Source organism: Chelonia mydas, chromosome 22 (assembly GCF_015237465.2).
Source record: "Chelonia mydas isolate rCheMyd1 chromosome 22, rCheMyd1.pri.v2, whole genome shotgun sequence".
NCBI classification, from domain to species: domain Eukaryota; kingdom Metazoa; phylum Chordata; order Testudines; family Cheloniidae; genus Chelonia; species Chelonia mydas.
The window spans coordinates 3047805-3060801 of NC_051262.2; the positions used below are offsets into that span (position 1 = coordinate 3047805).

Below are 12997 nucleotides of genomic sequence, written 5' to 3' on the forward strand. Positions count from 1 at the left end.
TGCTCTTTCCTGGTGTCCCACTCCAGGGCTCCACAAGAAGCCAGTGAGCTGCCGACGTTCGTAGCGCTGGCCTTGGGGAGCCACCAGCCCGGCTGGGAGGAGACCAAACCTGATGGTGACTTTACGCCCTGGCAAATACTGGCAAACCCTCCTGGTGGGCAGAGCTGCCGTATGAGTGCCTGGAGCGTGGCAGTCACTAATGCCCAATACTGGCAGCAGCCGCAGGCCGAGTGTCCAAATAAAGCAGAACCGCAAAGTGTGTAAAGACGCTGAGGGGCAAACAAGAGTTGCTGACAGTGGAGCAGGTTGAAACGCCGGCCCAGTGCCCCTGGTTTCGGTGACAGCGCTACCTGCAGTTTCACTCCGACTTGGCGGCTCCCTTTTGTTGACATTTATTCATGCCTGACCCCAAAGGACGAGTCACTCCCACGGGGCGGCCAGCGGTGGCGGTGGGACGATTGGGGTGTGAACCTGGAGTAACTCTGCAGTGAAGACAGCCCCTGAAGGAAACCAATCCAATGGCACTTGAAATTTCCTGCCTGAATACGTTTGGGTCCCTCATTTGGCTGAGAGGTTTGGAGTTGAGTCCTTCAGAAAATCGGTCCCTTCAGCTCTCCGTCTCTCCCCAGGCCCCGCCTGAATCACACCGACAGTCTTCCTCAAACAAACTCGTAACCAGACATTAATTGGCTCAGCCTCTGGAGTAGCCATAGGGATTGGAAACTGGCTGAATGACATGAGCGGAGGAGAGATGACTCTGAAGTTCCCCACTAGTCTGGCATCAGGATCAGCCTCTTTCATACCTTCCTTCCTGGTTTGGATGGGGGAGTAAACACTTGAATGAAGTTTGAAACTACTAATTTGGGAGGGGCTGGCACGTGGAGGCATGAGACAAGGGCAAAGAGCTGCACAGTGTCTAGCAGGACAGAGCTTCGTCAGTGGCGAGGCTGAAGAGACCCGGGGATTATCATGGGCAGACAGGGAAGCAGCAAGTTCATAACATCAGATGCCTTTGGAGAAAAAAAGGGGAATGCAATTTCAGACACCACATCAGCGAGCAGGGAGGCTGCAGCCCCTCTCTGTGCGATGCTGGTGGGATCACACGTGGGGTATTGCACAGTTCGCATCAACAGCTGGGAAGATACTGACACAGAGGAACTTGGTAGAAGGGGGGAAAAAGAATGTCTTAGCTGGGTTAATTCACGAGGAGAGCTCAGAAGCGTGAAATGGGGGCTCAGCAGTGTGAAATGGGCCTAGCTGGGCCAACTAATGACTAAGGAGGCATGTGATGATCCTACAATACCTACAGGGTGTAAACCTGAAGGAGGAATGAATTGTGATGCATGAGGCAGGGGAGCATGGAGCTAGAATGCACTATAAATCCCGAGGCATGAGAAGTTCCTAAACTATCTTCAGAAATTCTGCAGCCCTGACCCAGAATCATTTACCTCTGGCAAGCTGGTGGGAGGTGCCCCATTAGATTGCCATTATCGCCCTTTTTATTTTGTACATACATTCTAGAGCCAAATGTTCGAGGGAAAATATGAGCTGTGTACATTTAGTATCTTACATTAATGGAAATGGATCTAACTTGATGATCCATTCATGAGATTCTCTGGTCCAGTCCCTTTCCCACTTGATCTTAGCTCATCCCTTCCCCCCTGGAGATATACTTAAGAACGATGTGATATAAACTGGATACTCTTTTATTCGTAAGGAAAAGTTGATATTCTAGGGGACTGAACTCAGAGTCGTTACAATTTTGTGTTATTTGCCTCCCATTCCTTATTTGCAAGTGTCTGAATTAGGCTTTGCTTTGATTCTTGTAACTCTTCTATGGTGCCTTAAAGGACATACATGTTCCCTCATCACAAATATCCTGGCTTGTCATAATGCCAACTCTAGCCCCAGTTGACAGATTAGTTGTAAGGGTAGAGGATTGTTGGCAAGTAGCCAAGGAGTACATTCCTTGGGCTGCTTTAATATGCTTAAACATGACTTGAACATTTACAGCCAAGTGGGTTTGTGCCTGGCTTTGCGTCTTTATGACTGATAAAGATGGTTTGGAAGATTTATGTAAAAAGGCGGGGGAAGGGCTTTCTACTTGGTCTACAACAAAAATTCAGGGCTTGTGCACACTGGAAGAGTAGGGTGGCTGGTGGACTAGTGAAATGATGGTACGAAGGTACAAGAGAGTGAATTTTGAGTAACTGGGAGGGAAGGAATGTGAAGTGAAATGCTTTAGAACTCTGCTTTTGTGAAAACCCATCGAACGTCAACACCTAAAGAACACTTGGGAAAAAGTTACAAATTCGGCGTGTCCACCCTTTCAATGAAGACAGGCATACGAGCTCACAATACACAGCGGCTGGCGCTAGGGTTGCCAGGTGTGCGGTTTTTAACCGGCATGCCAGGTCAAAAAGAGACCGTGGCGGCGCCAGTCAGCGCCGTTGACTGGGCCGTTAAAAGTCTGGTCAGCGGCACAGCGGGGCTAAGGCAGGCTCCCTGCTTGCCCTGACTCTGCATGGCTCCCAGAAGTGGCTGGCGTGTCTCTGCAGCCCCTAGGCGCAGGTGTGATCAGGAAAGTTCCGTGCGCTGCCTCCACCCCAAGCTCTGGCTCCACAGCTCCCATTGGCTGGGGACCGCAGCCAATGGGAGCTGCGGTGGCGGTGCCTGCGGGCACGGGCAGTGCGCACAGATGCCTGGTCGCGCCTCCACCTAGGAACCGGACATGCTGGCCGCTTCCAGGAGCCAGGGAGTCTGCTTTCGCTCTGCTGCGCTGCCGATTGGGAGCTGCCTGAGGTAAGCATTGCCTGGCTGGAGTCTGAATCCCCACCCACACCCCAATCCTCTGCCCCAGGTCGGAACCCCCTCCTGCATCCAAACTCCCTCCTGGAGCCTGCACCCCAACCCCCTGTCTCAGCCCTGACCCCCCTCCCAGAGTTACAGTTGCAGTTTTGGTGAATTTTGCATAAAAGATTAGGATTATTTACCCCGAACCCGCACCCCCCTCCCACACCCCAACCCCCTGCCCCAGCCCTGAGCCCCCTCCCTCACTCCAAACCCCTCAGCCCCAGCCCAGAGCCCGCTTCTGCACCCCAACCCCCTTCCCCAAGGCTGAGCCCGCTCCTGCACTCCAAATCCCTCACTCCCGGCCCCATCCCAGAGCCTGCACCCCAAGCTGGAGTCATCACCTCCTCCCACACCCCAACTACCCCCTTCCCCAGGCCAGAGCCCCCTCCCACACCCTGAACCCCTCATTTATGGCCCCACCTGAGCCCTTACCCCCTCTTTCACCCCAACCCCATGACCCAGCCCAGTGAAAGTGAGTGAGGGTGAGAGTGAGCAGTGTAGGGAGGGGCATGGAGTGAGTGGGGGCGGGGCCTCAGAGAAGGGGCGGGGCATGGAGGAGGGCAAGGGTGTTCAGTTTCATGAAATTAGAAAGTTGGCAACCCTAGCTGGGACTTTTGTACAAGGCTCCTCCAAGCAAAACTAGGTTCTTGTTATTTCTAGAGTTAAAAAACAAACCAACCCCAGATTAACCCATATTTGTAGGCCCTCTTTACCCATCGGACAGACCCAAACCTACACTCCGAGCCCCCTTTGCCAATCACCTTTAAGGAGCTAATGCCACATTGAAGCTGTAGACCAAAGCTGAATATTCTTCAGTTTAGAGACTGTATTTTGTATGTTTATAAAGCACCAGCAGATCTTGAGTACTGGTAAATACTCCCCATCTTTAATGCAAAATTCACCCAAACTGCAACTGTGTAGGCCAGAAGCAGCACCGCAAAGACCATGACTGGGAATCCCGCTCTCTCCAAGCCTGGAGGAAGAGAGAGGCACTTTAAGATTCACCTTTGGTGTTAGTGTACTGAATAAAAAAAAGCAATGTCTAATATTTTAAAGTTTGGTTTTTAAAAGCTTCTGTGTTCACGGTTTCAGAGTAGCAGCCGTGTTAGTCTGTATTTGCAAAAAGAACAGGAGGACTTGTGGCACCTTAGAGACTAACCAATTTATTTGAGCATAAGCTTTCGTGAGCTACAGCTCACTCACTGTGTGTCTGAAGGGTAAGAAAACTGAGACATTAGTAACATTAACTTCAGTTTAAATAACCCTGTCCATGAATTAAACGAAGGTCCCACTCCCACATTACTGACAGGAAAGGGCTGAAATATTCCCCACTGTGGAACACCACAACCATATATAGTCAAAGCTCTGAGGCTTCCTTATGCTGCATGAAAGAACATAAGACCGGCCAGACTGAGTCAGACCAAAGGTCCATCTAGCCCAGTATCCTGTCTTCTGACACTGGCCAATGCCAAGTACCCCAGAGGGAATGAACAGAACAGGTAATCATCAAGTGATCCATCCCGTCACCCTTTCCCAGCTTCTGGCAAACAGGCTAGGGACACCATCCCTTCCCATCCTAGCTAATAACCATTGATGGACCTATCCTCCATGAACTTATCTAGTTCTTTTTTGAATCCTGTTATAGTCTTGGCCTTCACAACATCCTCTGGCAAGTAGTTCCACAGGTTGACTGTGCGTTGTGTGAAGAAATACTTCCTTTTATTTGTTTTAAACCTGCTGTCTATTCACTTCATTTGGTGACCCCTAGTTCTTGTGTTAGGAGAAAACACTTCCTTATGTACTTTCTCCATACCAGTCATGATTTTATAGAACTTGATCATATCCCCCTTAGTCGTCTCCTTTCCAAGCTGAAAAGTCCCAGTCTTATTAATCTCTCCTCATATGGAAGCCGTTCCATACCCCTAATTATTGTTGCCCTTTTCTGAACCTTTTCCAATTCCAATTGAGATGAGGCGACCACATCTGCACGCAGTATTCAAGATGTGGGTGTGCCAGGGATTTATATAGAGACAATAGGATATTTTCTGTCTTATTATCGATCTCTTTCTTAATGATTCCCAACATTCTGTTCGCTTTTTTTGATTGTCACTGCACACTGAGTGGATGGTTTCAGAGAACGATCCACAATGACTCCAAGATCTCTTTCTTGAGTGGTAACAGCTAATTTCGACCCCATCATTTTATATGTATAGTTGAGATTACGTTTTCCAATGTGCATTACTTTGCATTTATCAACACTGAATGTCATCTGCCATTTTGTTGCCCAGTCACCCAGTTTTGAGAGATCCCTTTGTAGCTCTTCGCAGTCTGTTTCGGACTTAACCATCTTGACTAGTTTTGTATCATCTGCAAATTTTGCCACCTCACTGTTTACCCCTTTTTCCAGATCATTTATGTCTAAGCCATATCAGCGATCCACTCTCTTTTTTAAAAAGTCCATCAGCTTCTTCTAGTCCTTGCCTACGACTTAAAATATTGTTGGCAATTCACTGTTCTTTAGGGTAGGGTAAATTTGGTGAAGCACAATTAAATATGAAACTAGTAAATAATTTGGCCTATATTAAGTAGTGATATAGCTAGTCTGACCTTTTCTCTAGTATCAGTAGCTTTCAGCTAACGAGAATTCACACCACTTGTCGATTCAAGAGCAGACACAATCTAATAAGCATCACTCAAAGCAGCAGCATTCTCTTTAATATTAATCAAACCACCAAAAAAATTCTGCCAAAAACTACATCATTTAAAAATATGTACAATTTCAAAAGAATATTACAACTCTTTTTTTTTTTTTTTTTTTTTTTTTTTTAGGAAAATATAGTATATTTTTCTATATGATACAAAAACCATGCATCTTTAAGTCGTTGCTTTCAAAGACCACACAGGTGATATACAGAAAAACATTTCCCTTGTAATGTTCCCCTGGGCAGTACGACAGCTGAATGACGCTCTCAGATACCGGGAGGATCAAGGAGGGTTGGTTTGTTTGTTTTATACCATAGACCCATATTGAGACACACCGTTACGTAACTAGAGCACGTACCAAGAGGAAAGGTTTGAAACACGATTTTTAAATGGATTGTTTCTGAGAGATCAAGATTTGGCTAGTAAAACCAGGAAGCGTCAGAGGGCCTCAGTGTTTAAAAAACAGGGTAAAAAAGGGAAATGCACATAGGTCTGATGTCAGTGAACCTTCTTAAAAACAAACAAACAAACAAACCCCTAGGTTATGTAGTGCCCACAGAAGCAAAGAACTTAACACTGGCTAGAGTCAAGCATAACATAGGCAGTTAATATAAAAGTTTCCTCATCACAGCTCTGCCAATGCACCTCATCCCCCTGGTGCCAAAACCCTTGCCAATGAACCCAGGATTCTAGAGTTTGTGCATCTACTTCCCACATCCCCCTAAGCCCCTGTGCCCTCTAGATTTCAAAGGAAAACAACATTAAAAGCACAAAACCAAGCCAGCTTTAAAGAACAAGGCGGGTTTTCAGAGGGGAAAGGCCTTTCAGCATTTCCTAGGGAGCTGATACTAGCTGAAGTCTAAGGATGGGACTAGACTGATGTGCATGAGCTGGGAATCACAGCATCTACGCAGGATTTGTGTAGAGTTTTGTAATTATGCACCTATAGTTGGGAGAACACATGACCCCTAAAAAGAAAGGCAAACATATATATATTTTTATAAATAAAATACAATAAAAGAAAAACACTTAAAACAGTGTTAATCATTATAAATAAAGCAGTCCATGATGAGACTCTGCTAACATGGCAGATTACAACAATCTCTTCCTTGAGTAGAAACCCCACCCGCAAAATCTGACTCTTTCAAAGCAGTTTATGTCCCAAGGACTCATACGAACCTGCCTTGGTTTCCTGCTCCAAACTACCAAACTCTTACAGCAGAGTTTCCTGGATCTCTCTGTCAAAGCATTTAATATGCTAGTTCTCCTAACAGGCAACTTTCGTAACCTCACGAGATCGGCCATTGCACTCAATAGATCACACTACGACAGGAGTCTGCCTTCCTCGGACGCTAATTAGGTCTCACAAACATGCAGACTAATCCATTAGCACACGCTGTACACCTGGACATCAGGAATAGAGAACTCGTGTCCACATCTGGTGCGGCCCCCTCTCCCATCCACCGAGCAAAAGCAGCATCAACTAGTTTCCCACTGCAATAAACTCTTGCATAGTGACCTAGATCAAACCCAGGAAGTTCTCATTTAAGGGCTGAAATTTATAAAATATATAATATACATCCTATATTATATATAACATTTTCACACACTGTATACATGCAGGCCGCATTTGACATTTGTTGCAATAGTTAGAAAAGTACAGAATCAGTCTTTACGATACACACATCTTACTCAGCGTGGTACCACACGACCTCCGAGTTACAAACACCTCAGGAAGGGAGGTTGTTCGTAACTCTGAACAAAACGTTCTGGTGGTTCTTTCAAAAGTTTACAACTGAACATTGACTTAATGCAGCTTTGAAGCTTTAGTAGGCGGAAGAAAAATGCTGCTTTCCCCTTACTGTCGTTCAGGAGAGTATGTTTAATGCAGTACGGTGCGGTATTAGCTTTTTGGGGTCCCTGCTGCTGCTTGATTACGTACTTCCAGTTCCAAATGAGGGGTGTGGTTGACCGGTCAGTTCGTAACTCGGGTGTTTGTAACTCTGAGATGCTACTGTACAGTGCACCTGTAGCCACCTCCTGGTTTCTCCTGCAAGGGGTTTGTGATTCAAATAGGGCAGCTTTACCTCTCTCCCGCCCCTCGGGGTGTTTCTCGCTCTAGCTAGGGAAACATTCATTCCATTAAAAGGAGACTGCACACACGTTGCCTGAGGGTGGCAGTAACAGCGAGTTATGTGCCTCATTCCTTGGGTTACAGGCTCTGATTTTTGGATAGGGTGTTTTACAAGGGAAAGTTTGTTTTATTTACTCTGATTAAATTTGGAAAAAAAGAGCAGTTAACATAGCAACACCTACGTCACGCTCCAGCTGCTACGTCTGAGATACAGGCCGATTTCTTCGTACCCAGCCATTGTCTGAGCTGTGGTTTGTTGAACACCGTCTGCGACAGCACCAGGCTCAATTTTCTAAAGCAACACCTCCGTGCTCTTATTTAACAGGCGAAGAGAGCCTTATTACACGAATGATACATTTTCCCTTTTTCTCAAACCATGGAGTTAAAATACCATTCAGTCCCTGGGAGATCCATGGCAAAGGACTGAACTTTGCCTTTGTAAGCGCAGCAAGCAAGCTGGGCTAAAGTATCGCAAAACGTTCCTTATACTTTAGTTTTAATCATTTGTGATAACGGTGCATCTTGGACGATGATATTTTAGGAACGTGAGCCTCACCACAGATCTGCCTCTGCTAACCAGGGTTACGTTTAGAGATGTGCAACTACCAGCTGAATATTAGCTTGTGGGGGGATTAGAAAAGTACCAAGCACTGGAGCTTCCACTGTCAATTGAACAGGTCCAATCTGAGGCAATTAAGCTGGAAATTAAGCTAGTGGAATTAGTGGCCAGTATGTACGAATGTGCTGTAGAAACTGAAGCAGCTGGACATTTCAGAGTGAGTTCACTTTGCCCTGCCGGCATTTACTCTTGGTATATCAATCCCACCTGCTCTGAAGGAAAGGTGCGCATGCATGAGCAGGTTTAAGATGTAAACTGAGAAAATTCAACCCGACTTACCTGCAGCGAAATTTAAAACATGCACAAGAATGAAAAACAATCAGCTAGTAAGAGACAGTTACATACTCACTGCCAGTAACTCTTCTGAATGTAGCTGGCTTTTTTGGTTGAGAGCCTTTAACAATAACGAATATGTTCAGAGCAATCACTATGCGCTAACGAGCTTGGATAAACAATGCTCAGACTCTAGGCTGTTCACAAATTATTCATGTAGATTATTCCTTATGTATATTACATAGCTGATCCCACAAGTTATATGGAATACTTTCTGTTCCCTATTTAGATGACTAATACTTTTAAAAACAACAAATAGTGACCTTCCAGTAAGAATGTTCAGATAAATCATTCCTGCTAGAAGGCATGACAGTTTTGGGAATTATGAAATTCTCTGAACACTAGGGATTTTCCAATGCTTGGAGATAACTCAAAATATGATAAGTAGTATCCAGCTGAATGCTGGGCTCAGGTTCCCAAATCAGATGTAGACCTATTCGACCAGCTGGATCATTCGTATAAACAGATCGGCTGGGGTCCATTATCAAATCTCTTTCCATTAAGAGAGCCTGAAACAGCAGCATTTGAGCGTAGTCAGAGAAATGAGCTGTAAAAATATTGCAACAAATGCCAGTGACACGGCAGCTCTATAGGGTGGCTATAATCTGCTATGAACTTCAGAACCACTCGGGTCGGATCCACTCTAAGAAGTCTGCATACTAAACATTTATGCTCCTCTGCAGAAGTGCTTCTCATGCTGGCAATATCCATGGAAAACACACTATATATTTCCCATCGTTGTTCTTTATATTATTACAAAACTTTATACATAACCAGGCTAATTCCACAGGGTGTGGAAAAAACAAAGGAATTTCTCAAGGCATAAATAATATAAAAAGGCAACCATTTTAAACAAGATACATTCATGACACTACTACAAAAAAATAAATAGTGACTCTCTCTGTTAGAATTAACACCCTCCGTCAGTCCTTGTCAGTGACTCTGCTGTGCAGTTACTGGCTTTAAGTGGGAAAATGGCTGCTGCTTCTTCAGCTTTCCTGCATCTGGAGCGGCCGAAGGTCCCCGGAGCTGTTTAAAGTGACACCAGGCGAATTCCATCCTGATTTTTCATTACAGTCCTTTGAAACAGGCTGCAGAATAAGAGGACTCCAGCTCAAAATATGATCTGATGTTTCTGAATGTGCACAGATGTCACCTGCAAACCAAGAGCAGTTTATATTAGCATGAAATCTCTCCTCGCCCCTTCACTGTTTCAGCATACTTGCCCCACCAGTCTCCAAACGCAGACTCGTGAACTGGGGAAACCTTTGCTTTCCACTAAAAGTGAAAATTAGTTTGGACGCTGTACAGTGTTAAACCCTAGAAGGAATTGCTAATTTCCTAGGGCATTTCTCATGATACATTTCCCTGTTCTCTAGGTCTTTTAATAATGTACTTCCAGTTATCACTAGATTTAGTGATCAGATTGTGGGTAGCAGCTTTGCTTCCTTGGGAGATTATGGGGAAAGCCCTAGTTTCAAACGGCAAGCTGCCTCACTGATCTAATTAAAACATACAAATACATTATGACCCTAAGAACCTCTCAATGCCAAATGGTTCACAGTTGTGTAACAGGAACTCATAAGAGGCCTGACAAACTCATCACTCCTAGCACACCATTTTTATGATATTTATCCATAAATGAGGTTGTGAGGTTTCTAAGAAAAACATTATGTCATACTGATCCTCATAATCGTTGCCTGATGTACGCATGGATATTTAAGGAGCTGTGTACATGTACTGAAAATATAGGTTTCAAAGTCTGTCTCCAACCAAAGAGAAAAAAAAGTTTCTTCCAGACAGGGAGTAAGATGTGTATCTCTCTGTCAAATGTAAATTAAGTAGTGTTAGGCAACACAATGAAAGACCCATTTACATACAGGATCAACAGGAAAAGAACAGAGGAAAAAAACCAAGTAATGGGGGCGGGGAGGGGGGAGGTTCTGCTGTCTCTAAGGTCAGTGACCAATAGGGATGTAAGTAGAAGGCAAGGAGACTCCCCTTTATCCTACACCTGAGGAAGTAAAGGGACAGCATGTTTACATTCATGCAAATGGGATCTCAACCAGGCTTGGCCGAAACACTGCGAAAGACATCTGGGGTCAGACAAACGTTCTTAGACAGAAGGTTAGACTGTTAACCCGCTTTCTACAGATTAAACTTACCAGTGGTGCGGGAACACTTTGAATAGTGGGGGAGCTGAAAGCCAGCCCCCTTACCTCTGTCCGCTCCTCCTCCCCTGCCCCCAGAGCCAGTAGGCCGGGACCTGGGGATCCAGCAGGCGGGGAGCAGAGCCCCAGCTAAAACCTTGGGTGCTGCAGCATCCCTCCTCCCCCCTAGTTGCCGCACCTGTGCGTGTTATGATTTTGTTTTATATATAACCCTTCTATTACCATTATCCTTACTCACTGTGTCTTACATCTTAATCTTTGATAATAAACTTATGATTGTTTTCACTATAAATATATCTCAGTGCTTTGATGTTACATATGAGCTGATCCTGACTTGAATCCTACAAGCTGGTGCATATACCATTCCCATGGGGATAGCTAACCTGATAATTCTGTGAGCATTCAGTGTCTAAGGGACTGAACACTACAGGAGAATGCTTCAAAGGAACTTGGGGACTGGGGTGCACTTACTGTTAACCTGCACAAAAAAGGAAGGGCTGCCATAGCCCAGTGGAGATTGTTTCACAGAAGAAGAAAAGGCAAAATGATGGGGTGGGAAGGAACTGCCAGGACCCTTGATCCCTTGTCTTTACCCCCTCTGAACACCATGTTGATCCAACCTGTCTTTTCAGCTGGGAAGCTCAAAATCTCTCTCTCTTTGGGGCCAGCCAGGAGCTATAAAGGAATGTGTGATGCTTTCAGCTCTTGCCGCCCAAAAGAACAAGACAGTTTATTCCTAAATTCCAGTTTCCCCATTTGGTGCATCCCCTAGCTAACTCTGAATTACCTCCACTTCCTGCAGGTACCTGGGCTTTCCCTAGAGGTCTCATATACGTAATTAGCCAGCCTGATTCTTCTTAGAATATGAGATCTGATAAGAGCAACGCCTAAGGTGGTACTGGCCAAGATTATTAAAAAAAAATAGCATTCAAAATAAATCAGTCATCACATCATCTGGAGTAGGTGTACTGGGGGGGTTCCATTTAGAACACTCATCATTTAGGGCATGCACCTGGAAGGCATTTTAATATCTTCACTTCCATTGTCTTCAGGGGGAGCTGCACGCTGATCAACGCCTTGCAGACTCTGGCTTTCCATTCCCGAGACTAATTGCTAGTTTCTGCGTAGTCAGATTAAGCACCCTACAGCTGTTGCACAATAAGCACGCAGTTTGGAAGCCAAGATTTATTCTCCCCCAATTTTGGCATACCTTCTGGGTAATCTATGTTAATCTGGTTCATATTTTCCTGACAGCAAGAATGCTGAGTAGATGGCTGCTCCACTTTCTCCTTGCTGTCTTCCTCCATCTCGACGCTGCGTTCCGGGACCGTGGAGGCTAAACACATGGCTACCATCACATGGTTCAGCGGTTTCATCTCTAAACTGTCCTGCTGATAAGGTGCTACGAGGGGCACCACGGGCAGCGTGCTGCTGCTGAAAGTGCCATTGGTTTTGGTGAAACACCTGTGAATTTAAACCAAAATGAAGAATCACTCACGGAGTCCTGATCTCTCCAGATTCTTTGTTCTAGCAACTACAAGGGATTGAAGAAGTTTTTGAATACTTCATCAAGTAGATCTCAATTATTGAATACAGTAAATATAGTAGAGCTGGTGGATTAAATTACAATTATTCTGTCAGATAAATTCAGACTTTTTGGGGGAAAATATATTCACCATTAAATACTTGTTTGCCCAGCTCACCAGATGGCTGAAAAACGTTCAGAGAATCATTTATTTAGCATTTTTTCCATCTATTGTCAATTAAGTGACTTGCGAACACATTCCTTCATTTGGTCAGCTTTGTAATGCAGATTTTAAATGCCACGACACAGAGTTTAAGTTACGAATCCAACGAACCAATCGAGCAGCTCATGTTAAAAACAGGCTTTGCTAAGCTAGTTAATGTGAACAGAGGAACGACATACAACCCACTGCAGCACTTTAAGTGTAAAAACTTACTATTTTTGGTATGAATTGAAAAGTTACAATATCAAAGACACTCATTCTGGACTCAAACTGAAGGCAAGCTGGGAAATCAATCTTGACAGCTGAGCTACTTAACCTTTAAACAGAAAGACGTTTACAGCAAAAGCCCTTTATAGATATATGCCTAGCATTATCTCATCCTAAATAGTGAAAATACCAAATATGTTGTAGTTCCTCAAGTCCTGGGCACAACAGT

General features: G+C 44.8%; 1 protein-coding gene across 5 annotated transcripts in view; it reads right to left on the reverse strand.

The window, feature by feature from the left end:
- Positions 1-5546: 5546 nt before the first annotated feature.
- CDON (cell adhesion associated, oncogene regulated) overlaps positions 5547-12997 on the reverse strand; it is a 93369-nt gene continuing 85918 nt past the window's right edge. For all 5 annotated transcript variants that reach the window (XM_043533922.1, XM_037882215.2, XM_043533923.1 and 2 more), the window contains 2 exons: positions 12024-12277; positions 5547-9798 (listed from right to left, as the gene is read on the reverse strand). In XM_043533922.1, the coding sequence (XP_043389857.1) occupies positions 9632-9798; positions 12024-12277 (421 nt within the window). In that variant the 3' untranslated portion in view covers positions 5547-9631. The remainder of the gene's footprint in view (positions 9799-12023; positions 12278-12997) is intronic.